Genomic DNA, 18,882 nt, shown 5'->3' on the forward strand with positions numbered 1-18,882 from the left:
GAAACGCACATGCATGTCTTTAGTTAGCAGGCTCCTGCGGGGCCTCTCCATAGGTCGCAGCCTCCTCCAGGCCACATCCACCTGCTCCAGCGGGGGCTCCTCCACGGGCTGCAGCGTGGAGATCTGCTCCATGTGGGACCCATGGGCTGCAGGGGGACAGCCTGCTCCACCAGGGACCTCTCCACAGGCCACAGGGGATGCCTGGAGCACCTCCTGCCTTCCTGCTGCACTGACCTTGGGGTCAACAGTGTTGGCTCTCACCCCTCTCTCCAAGCTGCTGTTGCACAGCAGTTTGTATTTTTTTCCCCCCGTTCCTTAAATCTGCTCTCCCAGAGGCTCACCCAGCATCACTCCCTGGCTCAGCTCTGGATAGTGATGGTTCTCTTTTGGAGCCATCTGGAGCTGGCTCTGCTCTGACATGGGGCAGCTGCTGGGCTCTGATCACAGAGACCATGCCTGCAGCCCTCTGCTACCAAACCATTGCCACGTAAACCCAATAACGTGTATGAATAAATATTATTAAATTGGAGCACTCATTATCTCATACTTAAATGGCAGAAATTCAGTTAATTGAAATATCGTGCATTTGTATAATTGTAATTTTTTTAGTTATCCAAAGATATCCATTCCTTGTGTATCTGTCACTGTCTGCTTAACATACAGATCACATGAGCTGTATGTAGGTAGCAGAAGATATATAAGAAGTGGAATGTGGTCATATTTCAGAAGGTAGTAATGAGTTCAGAGAAGCAGTAGAGTTTGAGAAGTGGTATTTTATTTAAAGTACAGAACTGAGTTTAATACGGTAAGAAAAAAATAGATTGTAAAAATTGTTGCAGTGGATAGGAGCAGATCAGAAGAAATCTCTGGTGTCCACTGAGAAGAAAGATCAAGGGAGAACAAAAGAAACTAATGTATGAAGAGAAAAGACTGTGAAGCAGAAAGAAATAAAGATGGTGAAATGGGTGGAATTAACAGCCAGGGAGAATCATGATGTTTTGTGAGGGAAAGTTTCTGCTTAAGTACTGTAGCATTTTAATAATTTGGAAGGTATAATTATTTTAATGTATTTCTGAACATTACCACTATTCTTCATTGCCATAATAACATAGTACAATGATTAACTGCAGGGAAGAATTACATAAAATGACTTAGCTGCAAGTTAAAAATAATAACAAAATGATCACAAATACAGTAATTTCATAGTACATGACTTTTTATTTCTTTTTTTTTTTTCTGTAGAAATTTAATAATGACTGGTGGATAGGACGGTTGGTAAAAGAAGGCTGTGAAATAGGATTCATACCAAGCCCAGTCAAACTAGAAAACATGAGGCTGCAGCATGAACAAAAGGCAAAGCAAGGGAAATTCTACTCCAGGTAACAACAACAAAACATTAAAAGTAGTAGCACTGCTTGTAGCAGTTATTTTGGAAATCAATGCTGTGTATGCTGTAGATCTTTTTAATTGTTAAAATCGATGGTTTCAAAAATGTTGAGTCAATGAAAAAAGTAATATTTATGTATACGATTAATAATGTCATTGCCATTGCAGAGTGCATGTCGGTGCTTAGGGTGGTGGTCTGTGATGGCCTGTGATTTTCATTCTGGTTTAGTTTCATACAGTATTTGCAGATACACATTGCAGTTAGTACATTTGCTATGTGCAAGCACAATTTTTGAGCTAAAAATCAGTCCCCCTAAGTTCTACAACGTTATATTTTTTTCACAATACTATATGTACTAAACCGTTTTAAAGATGATTTCAGAAATTACAGAGAATGTTAATATGATTTTTTTTTTTCATACAGTGAAGCCAGTGGCTGTTATTTAGCTGTCAGAGAAAAATGTTTTGTTCTGTCTCATTTGTTGTGTCTGACTGCAGCCATAATGACATAAAAATGCAGATTCAGTATCTAACTGTATTGTTCAATAATGTAAGATCTAATACCATGATCTTTCTATGGAATGCTTAATATAGTAGTTTTCCATCAAAAAGTAACATATGGAGAAACAAATGCCATTTGCTTCTCCTTGAGTATATAGGATACAGAAATATTACTACTATGTTTGAGTGGGATTGAGTTGGAGCTGAGAAAACATCTGAGAAACTTTTTGCAAGTCAGAAAGGCTTTTCTGCTCCAATGGGAAGGGCAGCAGTGTCTGAAGAACATATCAACATGAGGAGGAGACCAGGATGCTGCAGTGTCAGCTGTCTTTACTGGCTGGGAAATGCTTTTTGTACGAGCGTCCCATCCTCAGCAGGAGGAAGTTGGTTCCTTACTCGTCTCCTGGCCTTTCTGATGCAGCCACATCTGACCCAATGATTTGGTCACTTCCCAAATTGTAAAAGCTTCTGTTCTCCAGAACATCTCACTGGAGATAATGCTGTCCTACTACAAATAAATTTACTTAGTGATTATAAATATTTTAAGATAGAGGAAGTATCAACTAGTACTGCCGCATTAATTGTTTGAAGAGAGAAACATAGGTTCTTACATTCATTTCAGTGCGTTACGGTAACAAAAATAAAGTTTCTAAAATATTTTTTCCATTTGCACCACTTGGTTAGGCTTTCACAAAGTAGAACGTGACAAAATCTTAGACCATTTTATCGTCGTTGGACAGACTTCTTTTACCTAAGCGCTACCTTGTACCAAGACAGCTTAATTAAATTGAAAAGACATTAGACAAACACACTGTCAGTTTCACTAGGGCACTCTTAATAATTATTCTGTTAAACAGATATTCTTATTGGTTTAAAATTTTTTTTATAGTAGTAAGTAATAATATTACTTGTCATTAAAGATTAGATCACAGTAAGAGCATATGTAGCTGAATGAAGTTGCACAGCAGAGCAAGGAGCGTGATTGGTGTTTGCACTTCCTCAGTCTTCAAAATGTACATACGTTTTGTGTAAGATGTATATTTTATACCACTGTCAGAAATGTTGTTTGCTTCTGGGCTAGCAGCTCATTTATAAAACAAGTAAAAAATAGGCTAGAATAAATTCTGAGAAAGCTATAAAACTTCAAACTAATTTGTTGCTTTACTCCAGTAAATCAGGAGGAAACTCTTCATCCAGTCTGGGTGATATAGTTCCTAGTTCCAGAAAATCGACGCCTCCATCATCTGGTGAGTAGGTCATGAACCCTTCAGATTACAGAATCAGGCATTTCATCTGCTAAAATTTATATTACTTTTAGTTCTGTTTTTCTTATTTCCAGTGTGTTTGCATTGTCCTATTGGTCTGATTTGGGTTCATTTGAAGTAGTAGAGTTAATGTCTGCAAGGTTAGGCAATGATAGGCTCTTAGCAATCCACAGAGTTCCTTCTTTGCTTTTCCTGCGAGGTTTTATAGCAGAGGAATCATCAAGTGGTGAGACAGTCTTGTGATGAGATAGTTAAAGACTTGGTCTGGGGAATCCTGCTGAACAAGAAATATATTCTGGTAGAGGAGAAAAAACAGCAATAAGAATAAAAATGTCCATGAGGTCTCTGCCGTAGCATCAACAACCACATCATTTTTTTAACAGGAGTTTTCAGTTTCACAGTTCTGATGATGAAAATCTGCTTCACATAACTCTAGCATACTGGTTATTTTTTTTTTTTTTTCTTTTCTGACAGAAGACTTCACGAGTATTGTTTTGAATTTAGAGCATCAACAGACAGATTTTAACTTTGTTTATGTTAGATTTAAGAAGTATGAAGCAAATTTATCATGAGTTGGAGTAGGACGCTGGCGTTAGTCCCTTTGTAATCTTTGTCTTCTCCTCAGAGAAAAAAAGGACAGTTGGAATACTCGACATCAGAAAATACTAGTGAATATTGCTAGCGTCTTGCCTACAGAGACTGAGATGAGTGTTTTCATATCATATTAGTTTATATGGAGCTGGCATACGGAGCAGGCATCTTAAAATGGTCCTGAAGATTTTAAAGCATTACACGGACATTGAGAGACAGGAGTTCAGTCAAGTTATGGTAGTAGCTTCATGTGGTTAAATTAATTGAAAAATGTATCTGTCCTTCTTGTGAAAACATAAATTCGTTTGTAATGACCACATTTATTACAGTTGCAATTTGTTTATCAAAATTCCACTTATGTTCCCTATCTGCCATTTTTGTAAGAAAATATATATTTTAGTTTACTAATATGTGTCTGTCACAAGTTGGTAGAACACACATTAATCTTTTGTGGCCTTACAAAGGCCTTTAACTGTCCTATTTACTGTTAAGGCTTCTTTTTCAATGACTGCATTTTTGCAGTAGAAAGTGTCCATAGACCTATATTGTAATTTTCTAATTAGAGCATCTGAAATGTTATAATATTTTTATATGCTAAACCCACTTAGATAGCAGTGCATATGAAATTTTCAGAATGCTGCACAGAATTTAAAGGTAAGAGAATAGATAGCATAATTAGGTTGCCCACTCACTGATTGCTAGTGATGCTGTAATTTTCATTGCATTGAGTCATTTCTTCAGACAGTAGTTTTCAGAAACATCGTTTTCTGGAGAAGGAAGAAAATCTATTTAAGTTGTTTCAGTTACATTGAAAATTTGGAGAGTGTTTATGAGTAGATTGTGTTTGCGTATACTATGATCTTTTCATTTGGGATATGCAGTATTTTGTTGCTTATCTTAAAACATACCAAGGGTGAAAGAAGCATAATTTGTAACTAACGCTACAGACAAGAACTCACTTGACATTGAAGTGCAGTTCAATTCTGACCTGGTCCATTTCTGCTAATCCCAGGCCTCCTCTTTGTGAAAGTGTAATAAATGGCAAACACATCAATTATTTAATAAGTTGAAGAAAAGATAACAAGAATAAGTTAACTTCATGTTTTGACTTTGAGTTACAGTTTGTTTTTTTTTTCCCAATATAAACTAGTGCTGCAAAAGCATGAAACAAGGTGAAGAAAGACTGAAAATAAATAAATAAATCAACCCATGCAGTCCTCCGTGACTACCAAACAGGATGTGGATAATTGGGAAAATGAGTTTGGGAAAAAAAATAAATCAGCTAACTAAAAATAATTGGCAGTTAAAAAAAAACACACCTGTCACAGATGTTATGTAAGGGGAAAACTGAGAATGAAAAATGAAGATATTGATAGCTGATCAAATGCTGCATTTCTCTTTTACAGGAAAAACTTAACAATCCTAATTTTCTTTACAGATGATTTTAGTGGAGGTGTTCTAATATGTCTTATTATGAGTGGTTTATATAGCGGCTGTGCTGGCCTGTATTCAAGAAAAGATAATATGTTCTTTTTATAATTATGAAGAGGATGAAGGAACAGCTTTGCTAGAAGAAAATGTTACGTGATTTCTGTGGCTGCTTTTAGGAGCAGGAGTATAGAAACAGGCTGCAGATCTGCTCATGGGCTTTCCTGGCAAGGTCAGCCTCAAAGGGAGAGGTACAAACTCAAGGCATGTCAGGGATTGTGGCATTAGATGTGTAGACAATTCAAATGGGAAAATATACTCCTCTCAAACGGAGGAGATCGCAGTCCCAAGTGCCTCTTAAATCAGCAGTTGCACATAGCCTTGACAGAAATATTTGTGTGTTGCATAATTTATTAGCTCAGGCTGCAGTATTAATTGATGTCCCACTCATCAAGCAGCTGAAAGCAGGTCACTAAGGTGGTTTCATAATAGTTTACACTGATTAATTATAGTTTTGGATAAAGTCTATACAAACGATACTGCTTACAGATTATTTAGGGTTACATTCAGTGCATGATAATGGCAGGAGAAGATGGGCCTGTTACCAGCGGGTGTCAAGAGGTGGGTAAGATCTTTTCACGCAAGGGTGATGTTGTACAGCATGTTTGTGGATCACTTTTGTGTATGTACTTGCTTTATGAAAACAATGTTAATACAGTACCTAAGATCACGATTGGGTGCTGTAAACAAGAAGGTTTATGAAGTGTCTCATTTTTCGGTTGTCAGGTATCCATTGGGCTTTGTCTTCAGGATAACATGGCCTTGAATTTTGAAGATGTGTTTGTTTCTGAGTCTCTGATGATTTTTGCTTATACTTCGCAAGCTAGTTACTTGCTAAAGAGGGTAGCTATTTTATATTTATGGTACAGGCTTTGAGTGCTGTTTATTCCTTTGGGAAAGAGGTTGAACAGTGGTTTGTTGTATTCAGCTCCATTTTGCTCTGCCTGTATCCTCACTCTTCACACAGGATCCAGGTCTCTGAGATAACTTGGATCTATTTTCTCTCTTCTGATACCTCTTCTTTTTAGTTTTCATTATCTGTAGGTCTGTTTATATTATTTTTAATAAATGTATCTTATGCCTACTGTGCATTTTTAGTTAAAGTGGTTTAAAAATACCAGTTGTAGTATGCCCTAAGATAAATATTGATATTACTGTACCACTATTAGGCTGATTTTTATTTTTTTGGCTCCAAAAATTATTTTTATGTTTTTTTTTCTTTTTTTTTTTTGATTTCCAAGTACACACTAGTAACACTTCAAATTTCAATTGATGATGCACATTTTTTTATTTAGTGTTCATCACTATAAAATAATTCAAATGTTGTTGGCCAAATGTTGTTGGTCAGATTCTGTTTTTTACTTTGGTGCAAGTCTCTTTTATTCCAGTGGATTAGTTTGGATTTACACTGGTATAACAAAAAAACTTGGCCACCCCTCTGTTTTCTAAGAGTAATTATGTGTATGTCTGATTTAATTTTGTAATACGGGATCAGAGGAAAATGTTACAGTAGCTGTTACAGACTGCTTTGTGTTTTTTAATCCTAATGTACTGCACCTTTAAATTTTTCCCATTGTTTTATTGTGTTTTGTATTCATGGTTGATTTTTTAAATTTTTATTTTACTCTGGACAGGATTTTTCTTTATTTTTTAATTTCCTTTTTAATCTATTTTTACTTTCCCTGTCATCTGATAATTCTGAATTGTTTGTCTGTATATAGCTATAGACATAGATGCCACTGGCTTAGATGCAGAAGAAAATGATATTCCAGCAAACCATCGCTCCCCCAAACCCAGTGCAAACAGTGTAACATCACCCCACTCCAAAGAGAAAAGAATGCCCTTCTTTAAGAAGGTAACACCAACTTCCAAGCTCCCATTTGTCCACCTGCTCACCTGCACTGCGTCACATTTCTAGTCCTGTTAATTGTCTGCGTCCTTTGACAAGCCAATAACATGCATGCTTTGTTGTTCTTTGTTTCTTTTCCATGCTGCTGTAGCTAAGCAGAAGCAGAAATCGGTAAGTTTATATCAGCATTACCTATGTTTATCCTGCCACTGGCATCATTAGCATTATTACCCCAGTTTAACAATGCAGCTATCCTAGATTGAAAGAAGAGATTAATCAAGCTGTTAGAGGATTCAGTACACTAAAAGATAAAGTCCTAAGTTCAGAGCATCCATGAAACCCTGCTACAGTACTTATCCTTTTTGATGGAATAAATAGACACGCTTAGAAGGCCTTCTAAATCTGAGGAATTTATTTCTAATAAATACATATAATACACCCCTCTAGTGCATGCTTGTTCTTTCTATCTCTTTTTCAAAGTATTTTTTTTTTCATTAAAACTCAGTGTATTGAAATCATTCTTGGAATCTAATCAGATACTCAGATTGGACTTACACAACAAATGGTCAAAATCCTTGAATTTTTTACTTAGTATTTCATCTTCTAATTCACTTGGTGCAAAATCTGCAGATGAACAAGACCAGTGGAAAACTGCAGACTTGTTTTGGCAGTTTACTGTGAGTTTTTCCTATTGTCATGTAAAAATTACTGGGCAAATGTTCTTGCTTTCCATCAGTCAGATTTTTTTTAGTATCTCAGCTATCGGAAATGGTACTGATGGCTCACAGGAGAGCCAGTGTCTCCCCATATACAGCCCAAAGCACTGCAGAATTAGGCCATTGGCATCCTGTTACAGCAAGCTATGCCATATGCTTCTAGGATCTTTGCTGGAATATGTTATCAAGACACTAGCTAGCAGCCAAACAATGAAACTGGATATTACATTTCTACTTTTGTTTTAAATCTTCTAATTCTTCATAGCTCTTCTTCATTTGTTTTAACCACTCACATCTAAAGTAACAACAGACTGTATATGGTGCTTAGAAATAGTGCCAAGTGACACTGTTGCCAGTGCTGTTGGATGCTCTCCTGTTTAGCTGAATAAAACATTTTATTCTCTCATGAGCTCCTTTAAATACTATAGGATCCTTCTCATCTTCAGTCATTAGTATTTTCTTCAGTAGGTTGTGTTAAGCACCATGTCATTCACAGCCCACTGTGGAACTCAACAGCAGTTTCTTGCTTCTGAATAATTTCTTCATTAATCATATATATAACCAAGTATAAATGCTAAGGAAGAGTAACACGTTGATGTATACTCAATGCTAATCTGCATAATGCATCTTTAGAAGATGTGTTTTGTGGACAAAAAAGGCATGTTTTTGGATAGTGACAAATTCCATCTCTCTTAATTGTGTGGGGCCTCTTTTCTTCCATATCACAGTCTTTACTGGTTATAGTTGCTTTTCTAATACTGCCATTTACAGTAAAAATTGAATGGGCATCCCAAACTACTCATTCATGGTGAAACCACTAAGGTATATAATCTGAACTACGTTAGTTTTTATTCCAAGTTCATGTCTGAACTTGACTCTGCAAGTGAAAACTGTATAGCTCAGTGCCAGTCCCTTAGAATATTAAATTCACTAGTACTAAATTACTTATGTGCTTCCATTAGATTACTTAGTCAATTTCCTGCTGATACCTTTGTTACTTCAAGCTGCAAAGATTAAAAATAATATTAATAAAGCCTGTTTCAGCAGAACAGATCTTAAATATAACCCATATTCCATCAAATAAGATAGCTTCTGTACTTTTCCCAATTTTCAAATAGCTGGTTAACTTCTAGCACGAGTATCTTCAGTTGAGTTCGCTGCATTAAAACAAAGATCTATTGCATCAGGACGCTCATGCTATAAGCACTTACACATCTGTAACTGTTTTCTCTTAGGAGCTGACTCTAATACATTTATCAGATTATTAGTAATATCAGCAAGAACATTGGAGGGCTGCATTTTAATACTGGCACGGTGTAATTGCAGGGTTTTGCTTTGAAATGTGTTGAGTTAGATTCTGCCCTGTTTAAGATAAGTTCATATGACATGCTTATGATGCCTTGGGCACTGGTATTCATTCTTATGTTACTAATTATCTGGTGAAGCTACAGGTAACAAAAAGAAGATAAATTATATTTAAAAATATTTGCCAAAATGTTTTCCATGTTTTAGACTGCTTTAGACTGCCGCTTGTGTAGCATTTTGTGCTGTCACTGTATTAATGTCTGTCTGTGTTTTTGTGTTTGGAATGTATATACTTTAATGTTATTGTGAAATATCTTGGGATATGTTGAGTACTGAAACAGTGAACAATGACTGTCTTCTACAGTCTTGACTGATGTATTTGTACTATGTAGGCATCTGAAAAATGGATCCGGTATACCATCTTTTCGTATCACCCACAGGCTCCTGGGTTTGGATTTGAAACATTTTTCCCCTAGACAAAGATAAACCAAACCCTTTCTTAAAAACAAAAAGCGCTTTCTGATAAAACAACATTAGTCATTCTTGGGTATATATATTGAATAGCCATTTATTAAAGAAAATAAAACAGTTTAATCTGCTTATATTTTATTTCAATAACAATATAAAAATGTTGGCAGTCTTTGAAAACAGGCAATCTTTTTTACATTTCTAGTTCAAAATGTTTTTTTTGTAAATCATGCATGATACATCAGTAAGTAGTTTGGTGGATATTGTACTAACATAATCCACTCTTGGGTAGTTATGGGAACTTCCTAGAGTGGAAGTGTTGCTATCCCAAGTTCTGTTTATGAAAGTTTTCTGTAAATACTAACTTGATCAGTCATTATTTTATTTTCTTTTGGAAGTGAATTGTGGATGCAAATGTGGAAGTCAGATTATGAGTGCTTCCATTGGAATTTGCAGTGGTGTCACGATATTTTGCAAAGCAGTACGCAGATTGGAGCACAGAGGATATGTTAGGCTTCTCTCTTTTGCTTTTTGTTTTATTTTTCTCCTCTGTAATTTGCCTAAATAAAATTTTGTTGGGAAAACAGATGTCATCTCTGTAGAGTCAATCATATCGAGTCATTAACTATTGGAAATAACCTTTTCAATTAACCAGTCAGGAATTATAGGGTGGCACATGTGAACATCTCCAGAATAACAGTTTTCGAGCTATCCAGAGCAAACATAAAAGTAGTAAGAAAACTGAAAGTCATTTAAAAGCTTCTTCAAAAGAAATCCCTATACCTGTGAAGTCCTTGTAGTACCAGTTTTCAAGAAAAGTGAATGAGTCCACAATTCCTCTGGTGGTGACATCACTGGAAATTCAGAGTTCCTAATATTGTAAGTAATGAGCATTCTACCTAGGTGCTGCAATGCTGAGAGCTTTTTCTGTTTTACAGACAGAGCACATCCCTCCCTATGATGTAGTGCCTTCTATGCGACCAGTAGTTTTAGTGGGGCCTTCTTTGAAGGGATATGAGGTACGTGATTGTTGGGAATGGTTTTATTTTGCCAAAAATATTTTGCTTTATGTGAATTTGAATATTCAAAAGTAATTAAGCTGAATAACATTTTTTTTATAGGTAAATATATACAGTTTGCACTTTTACTAGATACCTGGTCAAGTATTTTATTTCATGCCCAATTTCAAATAAAGAATTAATTACTTATATTCCTATCATATTGTTCAGATACAAGATTTTCTGTCAACTTTAATTACAGGTTTTTCCAAATTATTAACATCAAGTATTATCAGTTTCATATTTGAATATTAATTTGTTGTTTGTTTGCTTTTAGGTAACAGATATGATGCAGAAAGCATTATTTGATTTTTTAAAACATAGATTCGAAGGGCGGTAAGTACTTCGCATTGCAAATTTACTTGAGTTCAGGTTCTGCTTAGGCACTAATTAGTTTTTAAGAAATAATGGCGTATGTACCCTTTGTTTGGAGAGTAGACTACTTCTTTTTGTTGTTATATCAGTCAAGGGAAGGGATTGTCCCCATGCTACTCTGGGCTGGTGCTGCCTCACCTCAAGTACTGTGTGCAGTTTTTGGCACCACAATATAAGAACATAAAACTATTACAGAGTGTCCAGGGGAGGGCTACAAAGGTGGTGAAGGGTCTAGAGGGGAAGATGTGTGAGAAGCAGCGGAGGGCCCTGGGTTTGTTCAGCCCAGAGCAGAGCAGGATGAGGGGAGGTCTCATGGCGGCCTGCAGCTTCATGAGGGGAGCGGAGGCGCAGGCGCTGAGCTCTGCTCTCTGGGGACAGCGACAGGACCCGAGGGAATGGCATGGAGCTGGGACAGGGGAGGGTCAGGCTGGGGGTTAGGGAAAGGTTCTGCACCCAGAGGGTGGTCGGGCACTGGGACAGGCTCCCCAGGGCAGTGGTCACGGCACCGAGCCTGCCGGAGTTCAAGAAGTGTTTGGACAATGCTCTCAGACACATGGTCTGGTTTTTGGGTGGTTCTGTGTGGAGCCAGGAGTTGGACCAAATGATCCTTATGGGTCCCTTCCAACTCAGGATATTCTGTGATTCTATGATATATCTCAAAAGATATTAAAATGAACTTAAAAAGTTGTTAACAGATCTTAAAATAATTTTAAAAAGTCATTTTTAGTGATAAATCTTTGTTCAGTACTGCACAATTGAATTTGAAAAAGGTGATTTTATTTTCCTATAGCAGGTAGGAAGGAAAAAAATGGAAAATGTGGTACTATTCATCAATTAGCAAATAAAGATAACTAACCAGTAGCACAGATAACATGTTGGATTTCATTTTAAGGCTAGTGGGATTATCTGTGAGGAGCTGTGCCAGAAATAGTACTTGGTCATGTTTTTAGCTTAAGGTAAATCATACCTAAATTTTCAAAATGATATTGCTGATCAGTATTTTGAAAATATTTCTGTTTTTCTGTATTAACTTCTGGCTTTGTTATATTTTATAGCGCTTTAGAAAAATATATACACATGTTAATCTCATTGGGAAATGACCTCTTTGGTTACATTTCAGCTGAATAGCATCTGAGCGTGCTTTCTAGAGAGGAGCTCTCCCTGTTCTTAGCAAATCCACTTCCTCCTTTTAAATTGCAAGTAAAATCATACAAGGAAGAACAAGGGAATACCATCAGTCTGATTTAACCCTCACCACTGGAAAAATGTGACCTCTAAACCTCATTAGACCAGAGTTTAAAGGGGAATTTAGCCAAAGGGTGTATTTTGACCCTGGAAAGCAAAACAAACTGGGTTAATCGTTTTCCTAGGAAGAAGAATATGCAGAAAGTTATGTAGCAGGTCTGCATGAAACAGCTGGAAGTAACCACTTTTTTCTCGGCTTATGTTTTCTCCTAAACACAAAACTGAGCTTACCAGATACTTAGCCCAGAGTTTTCATTTGCTTCTTCACTACTGTGGTTTGCTTCTCTGTGCTGCAGTCTCCATTTTCAGGAGGCCAGCATATTTCTGGATCTTTTTGGAAAAATATAGGTAGCTCTTGCACTCAGTTTAAAAAAAAACAAAACATATGCTAGTATACTGAATAATAAAGATAAGAATTGCATGGTTGTACTAGCTTGCCTGTTGAGCCTTACCTTCACCTATTAACTCTAAAAATCCCTACATTTCTTACACACATGGTTGAGGTAAGCCAGGCTGTAAATCTTTGAAAAGATTTAATCAAAATGAGGGAAAGAAGAAAGCAGCCTATTTAGTTGGAGACAAATTACACTTTCTTTCAGTGAATTAGGAGTTTTAGAGCCCTGAAACTCCATAGAGTTGATGCTGGGCATACTGGGTGCAAGATCTCACCACAGCAAGCCTGCAGTCCCTAGGGAGGACAAGTGCATCTTCTGCAGCATGTCTCTGCCCTGTCCATGCCTCCACTCTCTGCAGATCCATGTAGCTTTGCAGTTCATGGTCATACTGCAGTTTGGTGCCATGCAGAAAGGAGGATGTCTTTACAATAGTTCTTGTAACAATAGTAGTTAAATAAAATATCTTCTTTTTTGTTTTCTTTGTGAAAAGCATACTGTAGCACTGAGAACTTGTTTTCCTGTAGTCTTAGACATCTTCTAATGTTAGATGAGCCTCTTTTCTCCCCACAAGATAAATAACATTCTGTTCTATTTTGTTTTATTTTTGCAGTATATCAATTACACGAGTCACAGCAGACATCTCGCTTGCCAAACGCTCAGTATTAAATAACCCCAGTAAGCATGCGATAATAGAGCGATCTAACACGAGATCAAGCTTAGGTAAGTAACTATAATGATGCTCTCTAAAAAATGGCTGTACAGTACACTGCTCTTAATTCATCTGTGTAAGCTAAAAATAGCCTTCTCTCTGCTGTGAGACAATCATGATTCTTGTATTTCAGAAATCATGGCTCTGGAGGTCATTTTTAAATCATTACCAGATAAACTTCATGTAGTGCTGATTTTGATTTATCCTGCTTATGTTCACTTTTCATGTTTGTTCTTTGCCTTGGTGGGAAGAAGTAACTGTCCGTAGGCTAAATAAAATCTAAGCAGATGTTCCTCTGGTTAAATAGAAGTGACAGTATCAGAATGTCTGAAACTATATGGATGTTATAGATTTTATGCATTATCTTTGGTGAGGTTCCAAGTAGTGATATCTACTGATATCTTAGACCTGTAAAAAAGTGCTGAAGTACACATTTTATGATTATTTTTTTAAGAGACAAAGCTAGGGCTTTCTTTAAAAGACTGTATTTCTCTCAGAAGCTTTTGAGAGAATTTAATTTCTCCTGGACACCACATCATATTTTGAAATCTTACAATTTTGTGGAACAAGAAATAGTATCATTCACCCTACCAAATGTGTTCCTTATCCCTAGTCTTATAACAGAATTTCTGAGCACATATGAGCATTGACTGTTTCACATTTGCATAAAATAACTGTCTTTTGTAGAATGTGTTTTTCTGCCTTATGAAGTTCGACTTCCCTTTCTTGAAGGCATATTTCTGAAAACCCTTGTCTTCAGCTATGTGAATCTTCACTTACAAATAATCTGATGGCTTCCATATTTGTCTTAATTTGGGTGTTTTCAAATATAAAATGTACTGTAATGTAACATAATGAATATCTTTACATACAAGAATATTCTTTAGTGTGAATTTCAGTTTTGTGTCCAAAGTCTGTTAAACAGTGTAGTAAGGAGATGAAGTGTTATTTTTTTTCTTAATAGAACTGAAAATTAGTAATAAAGATGGAGGTCACCTAGTCATGGAACATGAGCAGAAACCATGGGAATTAATTTCCCAGACTGAACATCAAAGCATGAGGTTACACTGCTGTACGAATATATGAAGTAATAAAAAGAATGTCATCTACTCCCCATGCTAAAATATTTTCATACATGTAAAATAGCTATCACAAAAACATATACAGGAAAAGAGACTATAAAATAAATGCAGCCAAGACATGTACTAATAATAATAATAATAATAATAATAATAATAATAATAATAATAATAAGCTCTCTGAATTGTTCACCTTTATCTCATGCAAAACCATACCTTAAGTCTATCAACATCTTAGAGTTATTTAAGATGGAATTGCTGACAGAATATCAGTTGGAAACATCCAAGACATGGCTGATTCTGTATAAATGTTTATAGACAGGTATGTCTGTCTATTTGTTGTAACTGATGCCTGTTATTATTAGCTAATATTTCCTGCTATAGATCTGTTTTTCAGTTGTTTATAACTGTTCTAAAATTTAACTGATTTATAAAATTGTTTTAAATTATCTTGGAAAATACTAGATCAAACAGGTCACTTTTAACAAGATAGGACAAAAATTAATTTTACCTGTGTTAAAAAATTCTCAAAACCTTTTCTTTCGGAAGCTCCAATACTCCCATACACTTAATAATCTAGCAAGGTTTTGAAATTTGTGAACTGAAATGTATTCCAGTTATGTGCTCCTGGGTATTTTTATGAAAATAATGAGCAACCATGACTAAATTCCTATAAGCAATAGTAGAAGCCACAGTTAATGCATGCCAAGCTTTGTATCTGGATTACTTAAAGACTTGGCTCCTGCTGGGCAAGGTCCGGCGATGATGCTGAGCAGAACTTGCCCCCAGAAGATTGGATCAGGGCAGAAAAACACAATGAAACAGGAAGGCACTTGTGTATAAGCTTTCATTATCTACTGTGCTGTGCAGAATGGAGTAAAAAGATGTTTAATTTAAAGGTGTTCAACTGAAGGAGTAGGGAGAAAGGCAAGAGGTGAGACACCGTTACAGAAAAGGTTGGAGTTACAGAGTAGGAGCTGGGAAAGTTGAAGCTGCTGGTGAAGCACTCCTAGGGGCTGTGCTCCAGACATGGGGGAAACAATGGGAAGAGCAAAACCAGTCAGGAAGGAAGCCAGAAAGGGAAATGATGATGTAGGGGCAGTGGATTGGGAGGAAAACTAAGATAGGATAAAATAACTGGAATCAGAAAATAGAACTGTTTTGGTAAGTCAGTGGGAAAACACTTGTGCAAGGGCAAAAAAAAAAAAAGGAAAAGGGAAAAAAAAAATACAAAGAGTGTCAAAGAGTGTTACAGCCTGTTCCCTTGCTTGCTGCAACGTACATCAAGGTAGAAGTAGAATCAGAATCCGAAAATGTCATTGTAGCCTGCCTTTAGGTGGCCTCTTGTAGCAGTGGTTCACAAAGAAGATGACAGCATTATCACTGCTGTGAGTGCTTTGCTGGCTGAAGTAGCAGAGGTGAGTGGCAATCTCATACCAGATAGCGGAATTTTTATTTTCAGTTTATGTGATGCTATACTTGTAAGTCACCAAAAAATCCATTACGAGAATATTACTAGATTTACAAATTGAAGTTATGCAAAATAAAGCTTATGAAGTAATAGTATAAAGGTTAACTATTCAGCTTAGTACCATGACTAAGTCTGCGGTTTAGTCTTTGGTTGTGTTTGTGGTCTAGTTTTCCATCGATCCTCTGTCTTAGTTTTTATTTTTTTCTGAAAAATGTACAAATTTGTAACAGGAAATTGGAACTGCTCAGAAACAGAGGTCAGCAACTGTTTCAGTTGCTATTAAGCTTGTATAATATATGGGGCAAAAAACTTCAGGAAGGCAAAGGAAGTTCTCTAAAAGTACAATAGGGCATTTTCAATTTAAATTTATGGCAGGCCAGAAAATATTGATTTGAACAAAAACACTTGTGGTGGTATATCTGCTAGTTTTGACAGAGGAGATTTGTTGGAACCAAGGTAAGATAAAATTATTTTCATAAAGAGGAATATTCATCATCACCCATCTTCTACCTTCAAAGCAGCTCATACCCCAGTAATTAAAACATTTTTGAGATATACAACACCCAGAGTCAAGCTTCTGCTGCATCTGGTGTGGAAGAGGGATCAGAATTTCAGTCTTAAGTATAGTGAGCACTCTCCTTTTTGTTCAGCAGACGTTGATTCCCTGTTCAAAAATGGGACTGCCCCAGTGGGAGAGGGAGGTCTGCTGCCTACAACCCAGTAGTCTGTAAGCTACAGCATGATGTGCCATGAGCCTCTGTTTTGAATCTCAGCAGCCTGCACTCCTCACCCAGGGCCTGCCTACAAGTAGCTCTGTGGCACCACTGAGGGTTTGGCTCTGGAGGTGGCACCTTGTAACCAAGGTGCCACCAAGGGAGCTCAGAGCACGCTGTGCCTGCATTGTGGTGACCACCCATGCCTAGAGCCAGGCTTGGTGCTGATGGAGGGTGGAGGAAGGTGCAGGGGAAGGGGCATCCCCTTGGTCCCCTTCCTGACGGGCCCCTTTGCTGCACCAATGGCAATCCGGGCTCACCAAGTCGGAGGTGAAGTGCAGTGTACAAGGAGTGGAAAGGGAGGCTCTTTTTTGACCAAACTAGCAATAGTGGCTCATGCTGTTTCTGATACAGAGTTTCCTGTATGGCATTGGACTAGTTGTTTACAGGCTCTTTATAGATGGCAATTCCCACCCTCACCCCTGTACTTTCTGCATTCCTCAGGCATGATTTATAGAGGTACTAAGTATTGTGGCTGCAACTGAGATTTGGGCTTTGAACCCATCAAAAGATAATGTGTGTCATCAAAATCAGCATTTTACACAGTAGCGTACTGATTTTAAAAATGCAGATGGAAACCAGGCAGTGTTTTATGGGCTGCTGGAGCTACTGTTGGGTACCTTGCCAAATACCAGGCTTACGACACTTTGTTCCCCAGAAGTCCTCTTATTTTAGACTCTTTCCTTGCAGTCATTCAGCTGGGGAGATATTATTTTCATGCCCAACCTAGCTCAAAGAATTTTTCTCTTCTCTCAGGTCAGTACTGATGTCATGTGCTGACAGTACACAGTAGCATCAGGAATGCCATGAGCCTTAGTACGGACGTTTAAAAGAAGCTTCAAGGTTATGTTCGATTTTGGAAGAAAGAATCCCTAGAACTCAGGGTTTCCTGTAGGATGGCTTTCATCTTCATAGTTTGAAATTAATTTTTAATATAGTAATTACTCTGAAGAATCAGGTACTATGTTTCTGAAATTGAACCCCACTCCCCACCCCCGAAATGAGTGATAATATGGTTATTCTCTGACATCCAATTTTATATCTGGAAAATAGAAATAATTCCAGATTTTCACTGAACTGGGATGTTTTATTGGATTTTATTGGAGCAGTGAAATACCACCACAGTAAGTTCCATGAGCTAGCTCACAAACAATTTATTCTTTCAATTTTCAGAGAAGGGTTTGAACAATGTGCTCTAAATGAGACATGTAACACATTTGACGACGAAGGGAAAGTAAATGATTCAATAGCTGCTTATCAGTTGACAGTGTATGGAGTTGTGTGCTGGTTGAGGCATTAGTCTTACAGAAATGTTGTTATGTGTTCTTGAGAATGTTGGCTTGTATTACAAGCCACAAAAGGTTTGATTTAAGACAGTTATCTTGTCATTTCCTAATTTCTAAGTGTTAGCTTTACAGCCAATATATATGCAACACATATTAATATATATATATGCTCTGTACCTGTATGTATAATAAAAGTATCTCAGTAAATATATTATTAAAAACATCAGTCATAGATAAATCATTAAGTCAGGACTCAGGTTACCTTAGTTCTTTTCTAGTATCTGCTACAGGTCTGCTGAGGGGTTCTGGGAAATAAGTTTTCTCCACCTATATTTTCCTTTTACCAAGTTACCTCAAGAAAAAGACAGAATTTCTGGAAACACTGTGTGGCTATTTTTATTCAGTGTGTCTACAATTACTTAGTTCTAGTCTGATTGTATAGAAGTAATATTTATTGCAATGAAATTTGATCTTGCTAATGAAGAATGGGTTAGGATGGTCTTGCTCTGAATGGGGGCTGCTGGCTCCGTGGCTGTGGGACAAGAGGGATGAATTGCTCTCTGTCTCCTCCTTGAACAGCCAGCAGAGCATGAACTGAAACCCACATGCTTATTTCCACATCCAGTATAATTTTAAAACGTCTTTATGCTATGGCAAATGCAGCTCCCCAGAACTGCTCTGTGTTCATTCAGATCCCTTCCAGCTTCAATGGGAAGTGTTCGCTTTCTCACCCCCCTTTATGTACTACATCAAGCAGCTCAACAGTCAAGTTGACTAATTTTTGCCTAAATTATGCTCACATTTGTGAGCAGCTGTTGTAACTGCAGCAGAGAAGGCTATTTTGTAGACCTTTGAAAATATATCCTTGCTTTTTATATAAGTATTATTTTAATATATGGCTCTTGTTCTAGAAATGAATGAA

General features: G+C 37.0%; 1 protein-coding gene across 21 annotated transcripts in view; it reads left to right on the plus strand.

Annotated features, from left to right (window-relative positions):
* CACNB2 (calcium voltage-gated channel auxiliary subunit beta 2) overlaps positions 1–18,882 on the plus strand; it is a 243,918-nt gene that overhangs the window by 206,976 nt on the left and 18,060 nt on the right. For 15 of the 21 annotated variants that reach the window (XM_083824605.1, XM_083824604.1, XM_083824590.1 and 12 more), the window contains 6 exons: positions 1,243–1,379; positions 3,058–3,134; positions 6,953–7,086; positions 10,508–10,588; positions 10,905–10,963; positions 13,253–13,362. In XM_083824605.1, coding sequence (XP_083680731.1) covers positions 1,243–1,379; positions 3,058–3,134; positions 6,953–7,086; positions 10,508–10,588; positions 10,905–10,963; positions 13,253–13,362 — 598 coding nt within the window. Of the gene's footprint in view, positions 1–1,242; positions 1,380–3,057; positions 3,139–6,952; positions 7,087–7,231; positions 7,252–7,672; positions 7,758–10,507; positions 10,589–10,904; positions 10,964–13,252; positions 13,363–18,882 lie in introns of all 21 variants that reach the window. The other 6 variants (XM_083824608.1, XM_083824609.1, XM_083824606.1 and 3 more) reach the window with 2 other exon arrangements.

The sequence above is a fragment of the Anser anser genome (genome assembly GCF_964211835.1).
Source record: "Anser anser genome assembly, chromosome: 2".
NCBI classification, from domain to species: Eukaryota; Metazoa; Chordata; class Aves; order Anseriformes; family Anatidae; genus Anser; species Anser anser.